Below are 19895 nucleotides of genomic sequence, written 5' to 3' on the forward strand. Positions count from 1 at the left end.
CTGGTTCTGATGAATTTGTTGATATTCAGATTTTGTAAGAGTCACTTACTGGATTCAGGAGAAGGATCTGATGAACCTTGCTTCACTCTACTCACCCACAGTCCTCTAGAGATTTTGTAGCCCCTGCAATGCTGCTGGTCCCCTGCAACCCTTCACGCAGAGCATACTCCTCTCACCTGCAGTTGTATCAACCCTTCCCAGGCTTTTTTCTTGACTATTGACTTTCTTTTTTTCTTGACTCACCATGTGCCAGGATCCCTTCCTCACCTTTCAGCCATTTGGAATGCCAAATGTTCTCTTTTCTTGTGTGTTTCACAGAATCACAGAATCACAGAATTTTCAAGACTGGAAGAGACCTATAAGATCATCTAGTCCAGCCGATGTTCTAACTGTTCAACTAGATCATGGCAGCAAGTGCCACATCCAGTCTTTTTTTGAATTCTTCAAGGGATGATGCCTCCACCACCTCACTGGGTAAATGATTCCAGTTTCTGACCACTCTTTCTGTGAAGTATTTCCTTCTTACTTCTAACTTACATCTACCTTGACGCAACTTGAGACTGTGTCCTCTTGTTCTATCCGTTGTCACCCGGAGAAAGAGGCCGACCCCCAGCTCACTATAGCCACCCTTCAGGAAGTTGTAGAGAGTGATGAGGTCACCCCTTAGTCTCCTTTTCTCCAGGCTGAACAACCCCAGCTCCCTCAGTCGCTCTTCATATGGCTTGTGTTCCAAGCCCTTTATCAGTTTCGTTGCTCTCCTCTGGACACGCTCAAGTAACTCAACCTCCCTCCTAAAGTGAGGGGCCCAGAACTGGATGCAATACTCCAAGTGAGGCCTCACCAGTGCCGAGTACAGGGGAAGAATGACCTCTCTGTTCCTGCTGGCCACTCCATTTCTGATACTGGCCAGGATGGCATTGGCCTTCTTGGCTACCTGGGCACACTGCTGGCTCATATTCAATCGACTGTCAACCAGCACCCCCAGGTCCCTTTCCACCTGGGCACTATCCAGCCATTCCGTCCCCAGCTTGTATCGGTACAGGGGATTATTATGGCCGAAGTGCAATACTCGGCACTTGGACTTATTGAAGCTCATCCCGTTTGATTCTGTCCATATGTCCAGCCTTTCCAAGCCTCTCTGAAGAACCCTACACCCCTCTAGTTGATCTACACTCGTTTCCCTCCTCATCCTGGTCCTACCCTGCTGCTGCTGCAGAATAGAAATATCTTGAGGCAGCAAAACTAAATGGTACCTTTTGTGAGATGTGCTGGAAAGAATGGCTCTGAGTAAGTTCTGAATCATGAGAAATTTGAGATTCAGAAGGCATTTCCCTTAGAGGAGGTGTTTGAGCTCTGTGAGTTTAGGCCAGAAGAGGAACTATTTTTTGTTTCCTAAACTTTATGGTGACCTGTGCAGGGAGCTGCACAATTTTCCTGGCCCAGGTAGGATGGAGAGAGGGGGCAGACAGGACTGATATAACTCTGAGGCAATGCCTGGCCAACATGCAGGTGGAAGGTGGGAGGTGCTACATCCGTGGGTTTGTTTCCACTGCCCCCCACCCTGGTTCTGATTTTGTTCTTGGTAGTGAAAACCTTGGGCATTTCCACTGGTGATGCTGGACGATGGAATTTGGGTACAACCATGAGTAGCAAGCCAAGATTCTGGCCCCTTTGCAAGTACAGCCTAAGAAATTGAGCTCATGTTGCAGGACATGGGTTAGCCAGTGACAAACCAAGTTTCCACAGCACTGGGTGTTCCAGAGCCTTCACAGCAGCAGAGGCATCATTCTCTGTCACTGAAAGAACACCAGAGCCTAAAACCAGGAACCCTTACATGTTTATTATTCTGCCACTGTTCTGAAAGTAAAAATTTGAAAACATAACCTCTTTCCAGGCTGAAATATCTCCTTCCCATTTCTGACAGTATTTCCTCCCTCTCTCTAAGTCTAATCAAGGGGTAAACTTCTAAAAGTACTCAGATGCAATACATCATTACATTGTGTTAAAAAGTCGATGGCATGGAAGCCTCTGAGTAGCCAGCTTGGTAGTATTTATTGGGATTTAAGAGCTTACTGTAATTATCATGTCCAGTAACTGCCTGGATTGATGTGTGAGGGGGAAAGAAAGGAAACTGAAGCATGTTTTGTTAGGGTGTGCTCAAGATCAATGAATGGATGGAAGGCCAGATATAAGTGGATAAATATGCATTCTTTCAGGCAATTTTATGTTTTCACAGCCAGCTCTCCCTGTTCTTCTGACATGCCTTGCAACAGATCTGAAAAAGGTTAATCTGTGGATTGAGATCATGATATGATTTTGCTCAGTCTTCATGACTATCATTTTCCAGTTCCTACATACTTCCAGAAACCCAAGTTTTCCATGAGATTGTCTTTTTTTTTCTTTTTTTTTTTCCTAAGAAAATGCTACCTTAACAGGTGAGTTCCTAGCATACAAATCAAAATCACTGAAGAAAGCACATTTTACATGGCTTTGGAAGATTGTAGCCACAGAACAGTTAAAGCAGATTCCCAGCAATATACTTTTCTCTCTTGGAAGTTCATAACCTTGCCCAGGATCTCTTCCCATCTATCCCACTGAGCTGGATCTATCCTTTTGGTCCTTTCTATTGTACAAGTTTCTTTCTTGGTCTCTGTTGGAAGCCATAGGAAAACCTGAAATGTCCTAGCTTTTTGGGTCTTCCCCACAGTCTAAGCCAAACATCCTCTCTAATCATTCTACCATTTCCAGCCAGGTGGTTTTTTTTCTTCTTTTTTTTTTTTTTTTTTTTTTTTTTTTTTTTTTTTTTTTTTTTTTCTGAGAGAAAGAAAATAAAAAGAAAGTCTTGTTTTAATTAATCTTTTCTTAAGGTAACTGTGCTGCCTTGAGGTCAAGGGTAAACTAATTTTCAGGACGATGGAATCAGATAATTTGGTGAATTTGCCACTACTAATGTAGCACTTCTGAACTGTAAAATAGATTTTTAAACTCATGGGAAGTCCAGCAGGAAATGTCCCATATAGGTTCATGCCCACATTAGATTCTTCTGATACAGATCTACATTCCCTCAGCCTATGAAAGAAGAGAAATGGGATTTTGATATTTTTAGGTGCAAGGCAGCCTGAGACTAGACATGGGTTTTTTGTTTGTTTGTTTGTTTGTTTGTTTGTTTGTTTGTTTGTTTTTAATCTGGGATTTTCATTGAGCTCTTGAATGTTTATTTCATATTCTTTATGATTTATGCGGGGCTTCCCCATCTGCCCTTCCCTTATTCTGAGATCCTCCCCCTTTTCTGTCTCAGGGGAGCCTGGCTGCCACAGCAGTCTCTGATGAGATTAGTCACAATAATGCTGCAGAGCTAAGCTCCTTACACTCAAGCCTGGGAGAGCTGGTAATATTATCCAAAGAGCAAAAGGCTAAAGCAACGTTTGGCCTGTGCTGTTTCATTCAAATTACGGGCTGAGGGGATGGTGGGGAGATGTGCTTTTACCACCTGGAACCGCTTTCTCAGAATCATAGAATGGTTGGAATTAACTTTAAATATCATCCAGTTCTAACCTTGCCCAGACCCCCAGCCTGGCCTCGGACACTTCCAGGGATGGAGCAGCCATAGCTGCTCTGGGCAACCTGTGCCAGGGCCTCACCACCCTCACAGGAAAGTATTTCTTCTGGATATCCAATCTAAACCTGCTCTCTGTCAGTGTGAAGCCATTGCCCCTTGTCCTGTCACTCCAGGCCCTGGTAAATAGCCCCTCTTCATGTTCCCTCTCCTAGTAAACCAGTAGGAATTTTCTACGTTACCATCTTCACCAATTTTGTGTCATCCCACAGTGGTGCTGTGAGTTGCCCAGTGAATTAAACTGTGTTATTTCGGCTATGACTGGATAAACATTATATGACATATTTTGTAATCCTCTCTACAGCAGGATGCCCTGGCACAACTTTCACTGCTTTCTCATTGACCAAGAGCAGGTTTAGATTGAAAATTATGAAGAAATGCTGGCTAGCAAAATGTAACACTTTGAAGCAAATAAGCCTGTTTGGGATCATATTTTGACATATAACATCTACTTGGGAAAGTCACAGAAAGAAAATGTAACACAGCAAAATACTCCAAGCTACAGTTAAGTTTAGGCCACTGAACTTTGCACCCCTGCTCTCTGTGGACAAGAAAGCTCAAATGAAGAGCCTGTGTGAAAGCATTTTTCTTATTACCACATCCATCTTTGCACATTTGCATCACACAAGCATTTCCCTAAAGGCCAGCCCTGCATTCAAAGAATGCACTTAGCACGAATTGCTTCTGGCAGGAAAGCTATTCCTAGCTTTACCTTGAACAGGTAATATTCTAAAATCAACTTCATTTAAGCCTGAAAAATACACAGAGGAGGTTTGATAAAACTATGCAACTTCTCACTGCGGTTATTTTCATTTTGGGGTGCACTGTGTTCATAGGGCACAGTTGTGGTAGCAGGAGTGACAAGCTTCTAGAAGCTCCCCCTGTGTCAAACAGAGCCAGTTCCAGATGGCTCCAGGATGGACCTGCCACTGGCCAAGGCTGAGCCCATCAGGGATAGTGGTGGCACCTCTGGGATAACAGATTTAAGAAGAGGGAAACCCCCACAAATGCACAATGGTCACTGAAGACAGAAGTTCAGTGTCTGAAAACCAATAAATATTTAGGAAAATACCCGTCTCCAAGGATCTAGGAGGTATGTGAACTGTGTCAATCTTCGATGCACTGAGTAAATAAATCTTTAGAATTAACCATGAGATTTCTGTCCACACTTTCCTGTTTCACTGAGTCTTGTCTAAGACACCATTACTGAAGCATGTCCTCCTATAATTTACACTGCCTTTTTATCAATATCTAGATGGTCAATGCTTGTGTTCACCCATGCAGGGACTTCTGTGTCCAGTAGGTTCTTGCGCCTCAGGAAAATAAAATACTGTTGGACTCTGGAAGCTTTGGAAAGTTTAACTGCTGTGCTTTGAAATGCACCTCCATCTGTCCACCTGAATTTCTGCTCTTGCTCCACCCATAGTAAAAGCAGCACAAGAAAAACCTCTATTTCCTTAACTTCTCAGGTTTGTGCTCCAAGATAATAAACTTCTCAGCTAGGTCAGTTTTTTCTAGGTACAAACTACTCCTTGTTATTTCTGTTGCACAGATAAGCATAGGCACAAAAATCCTGATTTACAGGAGTCAAAATTCCAGCACAGCTCAGCAAAAACACTGCAGTGCCTAAATGAATGCCACTGGTTTGGGAAAGGTAATTTTAACTGCAAATGATTTGAGTTTTCGGTGCATTTGGAAATACAAAATTATCCCTTCAACTTAGCTGAAATAGTTTGCGGGGGGGTTGGGGTTTTTTTGTTTTTGTTTGTTTGTTTCTTTGTCATTTTTGGGGATTTTTTTTGTTTGTTTTCAAGTAAAACCAAAAATTTCTTATGGCTGTTTCACAAGTATGCAGCAGGATCTGTAATAATTCAGAACCTGACACAAGAAGATGAAAGGCACATTTTAGCTATGATGTTTTCATATCCCTTTCTTTTTTCCTGTTGTTCATTTGTTTTGAGTGTATAAACAATTTTTTCAGGGGGAGATGTTGAAATGTTGGTATCCCTTGCCTAATTTGATGTACAACAGAGCACTGCATTTACTCTACATGGTATCAGAAATACTGTTTTATTTTACTGTTTTAAACTTTGTCAAGCTCCCTGGAAAATGATGATGCTCTCTATCTTTTAGCCCTACTCACTTAGCTGCTGGTGGAGGCTGCTCCTTGATGCTGTATCTGAACTTCCTGACTCTTTTTTATCCTCTGGCATCCTCAGTGAGGAGCAAACCATCGGAAGCCATGGGTTTGCAGTGCACCAAGAGCTTGAATCTGGCTCCACAGCTCCCTTCTGCCACAGCCCCAAGGCAGAAGAGCAGGAAGAGGGATTTCTGTAAAATTCTTCAGGTCTTGGAACAGGAACCATCATCTTGAAGTGTCCATCCCTGTTTATTTTCCAAGATTCAGAGTTTCAGAGGGAAAGGAAGGCTGTGCTTGTATTTACAAAGGTTCGGTTGTTATTTTGAAGACATTCAGTAGCCCATGGAAAATGCTGCTTAGCTCCAAAAAATAGGAAATTGGAAACTTCTTCCTTCTAAAATACAATTTTTAACTCACTGTGGGCCTGAGCAAGTTGAAAGCATTTGATTTGCCTTTATTGAAAAGATTAAAAGCACATAGAGGGAATGAGAAATAAAATGGATATTTTTAATTGAACTAAATCATGGATATCTTGTGCATTCCTTGCTGTGATACCTGGCTTCCCATTTGAAAGTTGCTTTTGTTTTTGTTACAACTGAAAGTTGATTGGACTAATCTGCTAAAAACTCAAGCTTTTAATTCCACAGCATCATGTGCCCAAAAGCCAGGCTAATACTGAGACACAATGTGATGAAAGTGGGTGGAGAGAGCAGATAGGAAAGGTATAATGCCAAGAAAATGTTCCATTTCAATGCTGCACCAAGGGGTGGGAAAAGCACCAGGAAAATCTGAGCTGTTTAGGAATCTGAGGTTGGAATTTTAGCTGGCTCTGTAGATTGTCTTCAGGTCTACCATGTCAGTAAGGGCCAGCAGTCTCTGGACTTCTCAGTTTGCTTATTCCTGAGGTATTTGAATCAATGTGCTCATATTGCTGAGAGCCCCTCAACAGGAGATAAAGTGCCACAGATCAGCTGCCAAGGTTTTTTTTCCCCCCTCTTTTTCTGCTGCTTCATAGTAAGATGCAGATGATGGAAAAATGAACTGGCTCATCTTGGCAGCGGGCAGTGCTGCATTGCCATCGGCTGCAAAGCCAAAGGTGTTCCAGCATGGAAGATGGAGTATAGGAGAGAGCTTGTGAGGGGTTTTGAAGGAAAGGAGGGCTGCAGTGGAGCCAGAATGTTTTGGATTACCAGTTCTTGCTAAATATCCAGAGTAAATGCAATATTCCTCATGTCACAGGAGATCCCTCTGGTTTATAATTGCATCCAGGACACCTCTGCTGGCAGGGAGCACCATTTCCCCCCAGCAGGGACAGAGAGCTGGGAGTTCCTGCTGCAGCTGGGGAGCTGTCTAGGAGCAAAAAAGAGCAGCACAGCAGGAGAAGCACTATGAAAGGACCCGGGAAAGCTTTCTTTTCTTTAAAGATCAAAGCTGGACAGAGCCAGAGGTCATGCTCCATCAGGAACAAACAGTACTGTTGCTCCCTCTCCAACTTCCCAGCTGTGTTGCTGAGTGTCAAACTGGAGATTTTTATATTTTTCTACTGGCACAGCATCAGGGCCACCTGAATTACATATCATATGGACTTGCAAACTCTTGCTCCTCAGAGACTACGGTCTACAAAGAAATGGCAAGAGGAAAGATGGGAAGGGGAAGAAAAGTGTGTGGACCAAGATAATGCTGCTGCTGCTGAGGCTCACAAGTGAGAACCAGGGTTCTGGGACTAGAATCCATCTACAACTTTATCTAGGTTTTGGGGTTTATTTTGTGTATGAAAAAAAAGATTACCCTTTAACCAGAGTTTGTTTACTGTATCTCTTCAATACCAGTTTTTCTCTACTTCTTGCAACATGTTTGAATTTCATGGACTTATAGAATGACTGGGCTTGGAAGAGACCTTAAAGACCATCCAGTTCCAACTCCTGTCATGGGCAGGGACACCTTCCACTATCCCAGGTTGCTCAGAGCCCCATCCAACCTGCCCTGGAACACTTCTGGGGATGGGGCAACCTCAGTTTCTCTGGCCAACCTGTGCCAGGGCCTCAGCACCCTCACAGAATTTTTTCCTCATATCCAGTCTAACTCTACTCTGCATCAATGTGAAGCCATCCTTTCACTCCAGGCCCTTGCAAATAGTCTCTCTAAATTTTCTTTTTCCTTTTAGGAAAGGAGATATGAAGGTATCAATCCCCCTACAAAATAACTCTCAGAGCTCATGGCCCTAGCAAGTGGTGGGTGTACATGTTTATTTGCTTCTATTTTTATGCATTAAAGTGCCTTGGGCACAAAGAGGTATAAAAGCCAGAGCATAAATTCACCTTTTTAAGCTTACACAATATCTTAAGGAGTGTCATTTGACAGAACTATAGATCTGAATAATCTCCTTTCCACTGCATGCTGCAGAACAGAGCTGTGAGAGATGCAGGAGCCACTGCCAAGGAACCTACAGTAAAAATATGCAAAGGGAAAAAGAACAGATCACCACAACAAGGCATAAACCAAAAACCCAAGCAAAAATAAATTCACACACACTGTTCAAAAGGTATCTGAAACCATCTTGCACAGTTTGGTTGTTACCTTCAAAAGCAGCAACATTTAGGCACCATCTTGCTGATTTCAGCCATTTTCCAGCTGGACGTATCCTTCCTCTGAAAACAAACAGATATTTTTCTATAGCTTTTTTTTTTTTTTTTTTTTTTAGAAAACAGGAAGTTGGTTGTGCTGGCTCAGATCAATAAACTGTCAGTCAGAAGAGACCTCCTGCCTTTATTCCTGGCTTGTGCTTGATGCAAAGCTCCTCCTTGACTTACTTTCCCTGCCAGATATGTAATGATGCCAGTAAGACACATACATTACTTGCAGAATCCTGTGGGGAATCAAGGCCTGCCATAAACCATAAGTTTGGACTATCAGGATGTCAGATATTAAAGCTACAGCTGCAAGTGAGACAGAGCCTCAGCCACACCTTCTTGAACACAACAGCATTATTCCATTGATGAGACCCACTGCAGAATTTCCCATGTCTCAGCTGTCTCTGTGGTGGGTAAAAGTCATTCTTGTGCAGAAAACACACACAGGGTTTATGAATCACTTGAATGTCCCTTAAATCCTCAAAGCAGGGATTAAGTAGGACTTAAGAGGAACATATGACTTGTGCTTGTCCTCAATACATTGGTGACTTTCATTTTATGTGAGGAAATAACTCTTTTGACTGTTCTGTGTTTATTTGGCGCTAATGTCCCTGGATGTCTTTGTTGTTTCCCTGGCTAGAATGAAAGAGCTGCCTGGTCTCCTCTTACAGCTCTTCCTCAAACAGGGTTCCACAGCAAAAGGACCCTCCAACCCCTGCTATGCTAGCTCCTAGCAGTGCTCTGATTAATTTAATGCTCCAAGTCAGAGTTCCCAGATCCTCCCTGCGGCTGGCTGAGTAGGTGGAGCTCTTTGCCTTGGTGGGCAGGCTGGCAAAATGAATCTTTGCACAAGTGAATTTGATTTCTGTACCACTTCCTCCTTAATGGGGAGGATTCTCCTTTATCTCCTTCAGTTGATTGTTTCCTCGGATTTTGCAGCACAAAGGTCAGAGTTCTGCTCCACGCTCTGATTTTCCAGCTGGTAGCAATCCAATGAGATTTGCACAGTCACAGATGCCTGTGAGTTAGAAGGGTGATCATTCTTTTTACAAGATTAACTCTAAAAGTTCACAGCTGGGGAATACTCATGATTTGTCATAAATTTAAAAAACTGCAGAGATCAATTAAAGAAGGATTTGATTTATGTTGAAATACATTACTTCCACACATTTTCTTTTTTTCCCTATGCCATTCACCATCCTTAGTTGCTATATTTAATGCATTTTCAATCTCTGCCTTTTCCCCACAGTACAAGATACCCAAACACAGAAATAGTGTTACAGATAAAGATATCATCTGCTATCACTTCTTAATGATTATATTTCTATCTCTTTTTATCAATCAAACAAAACATCATAATTACTTTTCTGCTGCTTTGCAGTTGTAGGAAATTGGCTTCATTGAACCACACAGTGACCTCAGACAGGTCTAGCTAAAATTTTCATAAGGGAACCTGAAATACATCCATAGTTTGGCAACTCTAAATAAAACTATATTCACTCACAGGAGAAAAGGGATGGACTTGCCATTTGTAAAACATGCCAGGACACTGGAGGCCTGTGTGGTTGGGTGTTACCTGTCCTTGCAGCTAGATGAGGATTCCTTTCACATCACCCACGCCATGGCAATTTCCATAGGTGAAATGTTGGCTTGTGAGGACAGAGGCAAGCACAACTTCTTGGTTTTAACCTTTAAAATAGTTTATATTTTTAAGAGCAACAACCAGTTTATGTTTTTAAACTATATCAGTAAGCATGAGGGAAATCAAAGATTATGATTAGGACAGGCTTTGAATCCAAATGATCAAACATGGATCACCTTGAGGTTTCAGGCAGACAAACTTCTTTCCATGAGAGGGTTTTGCTGGCTCCTGCCACACATCCCAGAGATCTCTGCCAAGGGTTCTGTTGCTTTGGGGATGTGGCTTTGACAGTGATTACCTGTTCCAAAGCATATATCAGGATGTAGGAAAAGCAGATATTTGGTAAGACTGGATGAGAACAGTGATCTGATATTCTGGCTCAGATTTGGAGCATCCCAGTGCATGTCTTCACCTCTCACATGCAGGATGTTTGAGAGTAGCTGCTGGCAGGGCCTTTTTCCGTGTGCTGTTATTTTTGCCCAGCAAATCCATCTTACCCTGCTCACTGCTGCCTGTCCCTTGTTGAAAAGTTCTTCCTGGCATGACTCACACTATCAATGTATTTCTCTGCTACACAGTACAATGGGATCATTATCCTGGGATCGGTCCTCAGACGCTGCTGAAGTCAGAAAATACTGCTGTAACTGTTGCATATTAACTTGCTGACTGCTGCCTTGAGGCAATTGGACACAGACAGGAGGTGTGTGATGCATGTCCTTTCTCTTTTCCTACATAATGCACAAAGATTTGAAAAGCGGGACATAACGAGACAAAAGCTTTAGAAATTGTAAAGGCAAGTGATTTGTAAATAACTCAGCAAGTTGCCACATAGGGAGGGAGAGATTTGTCTGAAGTGTAATGGCCCTACTGCAGTGTGCTCACTAAGCACTCAGTGGTATTTTAAACACTATGAGACTTGATTTTGAGACTTCAAGTGAAAATAAATCATAAAAAGAGGTGCTCAAAACTCAAGAGCTATGATCTAACAAAGTGCTTAAGGAATACAACCAACAGGAGGCAGACCATACTCTACTGCCACAGCCAGCGCAGAAGTTCCAGAAAGGGAATAGGTCACCAACTTCTCGAGTCCAGAACAGACCCTGGCCCATATATAAAGTAGGACAAGACATTAAAAAGCAAGACTGAGAAGCTAGAACAACAGCAATGTCCAAAGCTCAGGGAAAGATGAGACATTGATGACCTGGTAGTGTCTGAGGGATGCCTCATGGCCTTCATTTTGGGTAAGACTTAGAATTGTTCTGGAGCACTTAAAATCACCTGGGGACAAAGCTTCAAAGCATCTGGGTCTTTCATTTTAATATGCAGTAGCCGCCAGTGTTTTTGTTTACTCAGGTTCTTTCTTCTTCTGTAAATAATTGCTTCTGCTTCACTTGAGCTGTCTCTCCAGCAGACAAGAAGCATTCTGGGCAGGCAGGTCAGGAAGAGCCCTGTTCCCGAAAGAGGACATGCAGCTGTAACTCTAAATTTGGGCTCTAAGGCAAGTATATGTTTGAAACACACCCTGTTAAGCATTTTTGCCTCTCCTGCATGATGAAAATAAAGCAAGAGGAAGCTATGCTGCCAAAGCAGCTCTGCAGAGCAACGTGCACTGGGATTTTTCATCAGCGAAGGACAAATGGAGCAGGGAGCATTTCCAACCCTCTGCCACAGACACTTGAACTACCTGCTCAGCCCTTTTCTTGTCCTTGTGTGGTTCTTTCGGGCTTTCTACAAGCTTAGAGCTGCAGCTGAAGATCCTGAGTCCCCCAAGAGATAAGGACCCCTTATGGCCAGGCTTTTGTTGCCCTCACATCTTTTACGCTATCCCATTTCCCATTAGTGCAGCTCTGCTGCACAAACACCTTGGTGCTGATGATTTCTGGTTTGGTCTCTGCTCAAGCTGTGTCATGAGATTTCTCCCAGCTCTACAGCTACCTCTGGCCATCCTTTAGCACTCTCCTGCCACTGTAGCTGCTGCCTATGATCCCTGCCAGGCTGCAGCTGCTTTCCTTCGGCCTTTCCTGTGCTGCTGCTCTCTGTCTTCATATCTGCTCCACTCTGAGCGGCAGATGCCATTGACCTTCTGTTTTCTCTATTTCTTTATTGTGAGTTTCTTGATAGTGTAACTGCTTCTAAAGCCTGGCTGCTGAACTGCAGCCCACCCTCCTCTACACGTTTTCTTCAGTAGATGCATTGGACATTCCCTATTTAGTCTAAGGGAAAAAGCTTTGCTGGATCCCAGCTTATGCAGGTAAGGATCACTTTCCTGACTGCTTTGTTTTGACTATCACTCCCTGCACTGTTTGTGCTGCTAACTTTGTTTGCTCTCACTCCTCTTCATTTGTGATACCCATGGCAAGACATCTGGTGCTGAAATCTGGCCTGTGAAGTGCTGAAGAGCACAAATTTTGCTGCAGAGTGCTACAAGCCGTGTCAGAGCAGGGCATGCAAGGCCTGTCAGACAGTGGGAAGCCACTGCTCCTCTCCTAATCAGCTCTTGCCAGAGCTTCCTCCAGAGCCAGCTTGCAGCAAGCCAACCATCCATCTCCTGCCCTATAAAATGACCATTTGCAAAGGTGTCTTGGAATGGCAGGAAGATCCCAGCTGATCAGTGTTTACCCTGACCATGCTCTGCAGTGCACATTGGTGCCTGGCTAGTGGAATAGTCTGGCTCCAATAAAGCATCCTCTATCCCTAGGTATGAAGTTATTCATTTCCTGATGGCAGCTCTTATATCCTCAGGGATTACTGCTTGTCCTGCTTTAAATAAAAACCCCATCTTGCACATGTGCACACACACACACACACACACACACACAGACACAAACACTCAATCCTTTGCCTAGTAACGAGACGGGCAGTGCCTGTGCTCCTTCTTCCTCCCAGCAGAGCTTCACTCTCTGAACACAAAGTGGTTCCATGCCTTTATCATCACACCCAGACAGCTTCCAGGAGCACTTAGCACTTCCTCAGCATACTCTCCTTCTGCTGGGGCTCATGCTGCATCTCCCTACTGTGCCCCAAAGTGACACACTGGGATTGTTCCACCCCCTGTGCAGGAGCAGCAGCGCCTTGTTTATCTGTCAGGGTTCCACCAGGAAGTGCTCCAGGTGCTGACTTTGCAGCAAGGTCCAAGCTTTCTGTGGCTCTGTCTGTTCCAGGGGTTTATAGAAATTTGGGACTGATGCCCTTCACTGGATTGCCTTTACCCCATCACATGGGGCCCTGACTGCTGCCAAATCCTGTCTCTGTGTGATAACTTCTTCAATAATTCTTATGTCCTGAGAGGCAGGAGGACAAAAAGAAGAATCTAGTAGTTTATCTTCTCAATGAACAACTAGAAATCCTTCACCACTTTTGCTCTGGACATTTCCTTCATGGCTCTAAGGTTTTTGAGGTATAATTGGAAACACTGAAGAGTTCATAGACATCACTGTACTCTGAAAGCTTCAGCTTATCTGCATTCAGTTTAATATACTGTTCTGAGGGTCTGGAAGCATGACTAGGGCTCCTTCTTCTTCAGCAAGTCCAGTTCCAGTGGAAACTGCCCTCAGCCACTGCCTTGGTGCCTGGGAATCCCTCCACAACACGTCTTAGTTTCTGCTGGAGAACACACGATCATGATTCCAGCATTCACACTCTGTCAGGTATAATAAAGACAATCATGAATCCAGTGTAAGATGCTGCCCTGACTCCTAAGAAACACTGAACACTTTTGAATTTGATACATCTAATTGAGCCTGACTTCTATTACTGCTGAAGACTGGTGACTTCAGTCCTGTAGACACTGGTTTGGCATGAGTGTGGATTCTTGTTTTATGCAGCTACTTCTTGTTTTTCTTTTTCACTGCCACTGATGTATAGTCTGTTCCTTTCTCTGTGGGTCTCTTTACTTCTCTCCTTTACATCCTTCCTTTTCAGGAATTTTCCCTCAGTAACACTGAGAATGCCAACAGACTGCCATGTTTTGGTTGCTTGAATTTCAGGTCTGCAGTCAGCTTTTGAGGCAGGGACCAGCCTGCTTAAACAATAAGGCAACACTTTTTGGGAAGGCTAAATGAAGCCCATGAGGACTTCTCCCTCCACATGGCTTGTTCAGTGATGGATGTGAGTGGATTCTCAGCGTCCTTTATCACAAGACCAAGTGATAATGCGCCATATTTCATGGCAGCTCATCAAGAGATTGCAACTGGCCTTAAAATATCCTTACTATAAACTCTCAGTCCCATTGCTGCAGTCTAATGTTGCCGTCAATGAGTGTTCCTGGAGTTCTGTTGCAGGTGAACTTGCAGCCCAGCTAGGGCTAAACCCAGCTCTGATTTTGTAGGGTAGTTGTGATTATGGCTATGGCAAGACTGGTAAATTATTTGAGCACTGGGAGTAGCCTGTTATGCCTTGAGTTCCTAAGGCACACTTTGGTGTGTTTGTTCAACCTGGAGAAGAGAAGGCTTTGGGGTGATCTCATTGCAGCATTCCAGTGCCTGAAGGGAGCCTCCAAAAAAGAGGGAGAGAAACTCTGGACAAGGCCTGGACAGGACAAGGGGCAATGGCTTCACACTGACAGAGAGCAGGTTTAGATTGGATATTGGGAAGAAATTGTTCCCTGTGAGGGTGGTGAGGCCCTGGCACAGGTTGCCCAGAGAAGCTGTGGCTGCCCCATCTGTGGAAGTGTCCAAGGCCAGGCTGGATGGGGCTCTGAGCCACCTGGGCTAGTGGAAAGTGTCCCTGCCCATGGCAGGGGCACTGCAATGAGATGATCTTCAAGGTCCCTTCCAACCCAAACCATTCTATGATTATGGGATTCTATCACTCATCACCACTCAGCCTCAACTTGGGGCTTCCTAACAAAGCTTATTGTTTCAAAAACACCACCACTTCCTGATTCACTGTTGGGCAGCTTGATGCCATATGAGGTGGGACTTTGTTTAATTATGTGTCAGAATCTTTTTTTATTGAGTGAAATCATCCTGCAATTGATTTCAGACAGGAGCAAACTCAGACTTCCCAAAACTGACTTCTTGATTGTGTATTGCAAGGACCCACTGTAAGGACTGGTTCTGGGATTTTACAGGAACGTGCTTTCTCTGGTGGTGCTTTGTCCTCCTCAGGTGTTCCCTTCTCTGACAGTGGTTCTTCATGTGGTACTCACCCCTCATGACACAGGGAAAGGCCACTCTCTGCTCTCTGCACTTGGTGGCTAGCAGCATTCGTGATAAATATATTCTTGCTGTGGTGCTTTTATAAAATCTTGTACTAAATCATCCAATTATGGAAAGCCAAAAGTGGCTCCCATTAAGTGTGTTAAAAACCTGAATATGTGTGTTAAAAACATGAATATGCTCAGGATTGGCACTTTGTTTCCATTTCTGATTATAAGAAGCTTTTGAGGAGGACAGAAGAAACCTCAACCCCAACCTAGTACAGAACATTTTCTGTTCTTCCCTGCCCAGCCATTCTCCTTTTGCCACACTTTGCACCTTTCCAACCCAATGATGTGGGATATAGAGGCAAGGCAGGGGCATCCTTTCTCTCCAGGCTGGTCCTAATGGCACAACTATCATATGAGTCAAGGCAGTTTCTGCTTCCTTCTTCACAGCAATAACTCCCAAGCTCTCCTCTTCCCTCTGTTTAGCAACAGGACTGGTTCCACTCCTTGGCTTTTTTGATCACAGAGGACCCTTATTTAAGGCTTTAAAAGGGAACAGGACAAAAAATGAAATTATATAACAAGAGGGAACCAAGTCATTGTCATTGTCATTGTCATCTCCCATCAGCTATCAATATTCTATGAAGCATGAGATTTGATTATCCCAGTCACAAAAAATGCAAAATAATACTGAAGGATATTAGCAAGGCTTATAAATCAGTGTTAAAAGATTTAAAGCTTTTAAAGGATTCTTTGTTGCCTTCAAGGAAGAAAACCCAACTGTCAACACCACAAGTTCACCTTTGGTTCCATCTGTTGACTCTTTCCATGTAATGAACCAGAATGATTGACAGACCCTCTGCACAGCAAACTGGGGCCATAACATCTCACTTTATCCTCTGCCTCCCAAGGCCATTAAATGAGATGTGTGGTGACACCTGAACAACTCATTGGTGGCTTTAGGCAGCTCAAAATGGAGCTATAATGTTTCCAGGTTGATTTCCATGCTTAGATGGATTGGGATTACAGTGTCTGTGAGGATCCATAGTGTTCAAGCAACCAGGACATCCTTTACCATTGGATTTCACAATGTTTTTTATCACACAAAATGTCTCTTTCAGGTGAAGAAATTTTGGGGGCCTCTCAAGACACAGGGATGAGGCCATGCTCAGAAATCCACTGTGCTTCTGCATCCATTGATTTCAATCAGGATTTCCCTGACAGTATTTAAAGACTGTTTCACTGTGTAATGCCAATGCTCATTTTTTTAATCCTGTTTCAGATTCACATTCATTCAATAAAAATTTTTTTGTAATCCTCACAACACACAAGGACTTTTAATCAACAACTTCAACAACTCAATTCTTTCTTTCTAAAACGAAAAACAAAACAAAAAAAGAGAAAAATGCTGTTCTTTCTCATCACAACAGTACCACCAGACTTCCCATCACAAAAAGCTGCAAAGTTTTTTTGCAATTTTTAGTTTCCCTTCAAAAAAATTTTGTTCCTGAAGAGAAGTTCTCAGTGTGGCTCTTTGGGGGGATGACCAGTTCAGCTACTGGCCATTTTCTGTAATGTAAAAGGTAGGAAACAGCAGCAGCCTGACTTTGAATCTGGCAGCAAGTTAGACTCTTCTTCCATTCCTCAACATTTAATTGAAGCTACTTAGCACTATAATGTGTAACATACGACCTTCTTGCAAGCCCTAGTTACACTGCTCATTAGTCTGTGTACTTTAACAATATTTTATTGACCCTATGGCTATTAGCCCACTTAGAAACATCCCTCCCTTCCAGCATGACTGCCTGTCAGTAATGGTAGTTAGATTGCAAAGAGAAATTCCACAGTTCAAAGCTATTCAAAATGAGGAGGGGGGAGAGCAATATCCGAGTTTGTCCTTTAGCTGTAATGGAAAAACTAAGGTTGCTATCACTCCTCTTTCTTATTTCTCTGCCTGGTGTGCACATAGCTCCCAACGAGGATTAGGGTTCTGCTGTGCTAAGGCAGCTCTGAGAAACCAGCGGCCTAAGGAACTGTGACAGGCACAGGAAGCACTTTTAAGTCCTGTTTTCCAGATGCAAAAGCAGAATGTATATCCTTGTCTGCAATCCTGCAGAAAGCCAAGGGCAGAGCAGCACCAAGAGCTCAGGCCTCTGCTTGTTAGATCTGCATTTTCAGCCCACTCCTGAGCATCCTTTGGGCTGGACAGGGGGACAAAGCGCTGCACTGGAGGCGGGGGTGCGCTCACTCACAGAGCTCCTTCTGCTCAGCACCTCCAAGCACACCGAGTGCAGAGCTCCCGGGGCTCTCTGCAGCCTGCCGTGTCACCCAGGCACGGAATTCACTGCCATAAGAGGATGTTGACTCGAAGGCTGTCACTGAGTTTCTCAAGGGGTTGAAAAACAGCCTGGTTTGTTTAGGTGATGGGACAGCCTTTCTTTTTTGGGGGGAGTTTAGTTTTTATAGGGTCCAGGGATGCAGGGTCCAGAGCTGGGTGCTGATGCTGAGCTGCTGAACTTCAGACAGAATTGTGCTTTATTTTTCACTGGAGGAAGACTCACTCTTTTTATTTAGTGTTTTGATTGTTTTACCCGGGAGTGGCAGAAACAGACGTTTCTCTTGCTCACAACTTCACCAGAAGTTTCTCACAAAACTTTCAGCATATGTGATACTGGAAAAAAAGCCAAAACAAACCAAACAACAGCAAAACCCACCCTTGTACAGGCTAGGCAGGAAATCTGTTTGTTTCTTTGCACTTATGTTTCCATAGGGCTGGTAAATGCAGCATGCCAACTAGTTGTGATTACAGCACTGCCAGGGATAGAGGATTTTAAGAATGGTTTTTGCTCTAGTAAAAAAATTAAAAATAAACCACAACATCATCAAAAAACCTCACCCCAAACAACAAAACATGGGCATAAATAAGGAGAAGGGAAGAAGAGACAGAAACCACCAGGGAGGTCAGGTGGTTAAGTATTTTTGGACTGCCAAGGTGGTGATCTTAAGTGAAGATAATGTATTATGCAGTGGAAAGCTAATGAGACCAGGTCTGTTAAACACGGACTTGGTGTTACTTAGCTCTGGATTGCTTCAAATTACACAGGCACGGGTTGTATTTGATCACCGCTCCCGCCCTGACAAAGTGAGCAGCAGGCTTTTATATAATGTAAGTGATCATATACTGTGGGGAACAATCCTGTGCTGGCAGGGGAGGCCAGCTGATGACATAATGGGTCTTTTTCATCTCGAAGTTATGTGATTCATCAATTAAACGAGTTCGGTGGGATAAAGCAGCATGAAAGGGCACTGTCCCTGCCTGACGATTAACCCTCCCAATTCCACCCATTCCGCTCGGGATTTAGCCTCCACCAATGTGTCCAGGAGGCTCCGCTGGCGCAGCCCCGTTCGGAACCGAGGCGGGCCGGGGCCGGGGGGCTCCGGGCACTGCGGGGCAGCCGCCGCCCTCCGGGGCCGCAGCGGGGCTCCGTGCGGGATGTGCGGCCCCGCTCCGCCGCAGCTGCTGCGGGGGCACCGAGCGCTGTCCCGCCGTCCCTCGGCGCGTCGGGCAGCGGCTGCTCGGCACACCTGTCCGGGCCTCCCGTGCCTCCCCTGCCGGCTGCCCGGGCTCCCGCAGCCCCATCCCGGGGCCGCCCGCATTGCGTCGGGGGCGCGGCGCGCAGCGTGCGGGGGCGGCCGGCCTGGGGGCAGCGCGCATCCCTCCCTCCTCCGCCGGCCCCGGCCCCCCGGCTCCCCCGCCCTCCCGATCCCCGAGCTGCACCAAACAGCTCTCAGGTTTCTGCTGATACTGCAGCGTCAAGAAATGGCTCGAGTTTGCTCCTCGCTCTTATGCATTCAGCTGCACTCTCGCTCCTGCCACACGCGTCCAGCTCCTGCCTCCTCCTGCCTCCGCCGCTGCTGCTGCCGGGACGAGCCAAGACCGACTCCGGGGATGCGGCTGCAGGGCTGCGGCGCTCTGACATCTCCTCCGCCGCCGCTGCCCAGCGCCCGGCTCCTTTTCCAGCTGTCCTAAGGCAAGAGAGCTGGAGAGGCAGCAGCTATCTAGGACTCCTTGATTTTATTGACTAACTCAAGCCTTTTGGAAAAGGTACTTTGCGCTCTTTTCCACGCACACCCCCCACCCCCCACTGCGGTTCTCAGCAGAAACTAATTAAACCCACTAGCCCTTGTGCAGCCTAAGACAGTGTATGAATATTTCAGTGCCTCACAGGCAGCCCTGTAAAGCGATCGCTGCGTTATAAAGAGGGGCGCAAGAGGAGGAGGAGGGTTAAGTTTGCCGCTGCGGTTTTTGTTTTGGTTTGGTTTTTTTTGGATGCTGCTGCAAGGCGACTTGACGCATTCCGGCACTGGCTCCTACTCCTGAGCGGCGCGTCTCACCCGGAGCAGGTAAGGAAAAGCCCCTTCTCCGTGCCGACGTTACCCTCGATTTTGGACGGTTTGGGTCTGGGATGTCGACCTCCCTTCCCTTGTCTCTCTCTCCCCCAGTTACATTTAGCTGCTGCAAAGCAGGAGAGGAGATGCCTTGCCTCCCCCCGCCCTAATCCGCTCCCCCCCCTCCAGTCGGTGTGATGAAGTTGTCAGTGCTCAGTTAAGTCTCCACAGCAGGGAGCGCGGTGCTCGAGAGCCTCCTTTGCAGGAGCTGACCCCGCTGAAGTTTCCAGGGAAGCCCTCCCGATGAGTTCGGGGCACCTTCCTGCCTTGGA

The 19895-nt window shown here is 45.1% G+C and overlaps 1 protein-coding gene across 1 annotated transcript; it reads right to left on the reverse strand.

Moving 5' to 3' along the window:
• Window positions 1-367: 367 nt before the first annotated feature.
• Window positions 368-18831, reverse strand: LOC131082996 (uncharacterized). The gene is given in 3 exon segments (XM_058023275.1): window positions 368-800; window positions 802-881; window positions 18544-18831. Coding segments are annotated over 3 exon segments (771 nt in total). The 3' UTR covers window positions 368-397.
• Window positions 18832-19895: the final 1064 nt, after the last annotated feature.

Source organism: Melospiza georgiana, chromosome 4 (genome assembly GCF_028018845.1).
Source record: "Melospiza georgiana isolate bMelGeo1 chromosome 4, bMelGeo1.pri, whole genome shotgun sequence".
Taxonomy (NCBI): domain Eukaryota; kingdom Metazoa; phylum Chordata; class Aves; order Passeriformes; family Passerellidae; genus Melospiza; species Melospiza georgiana.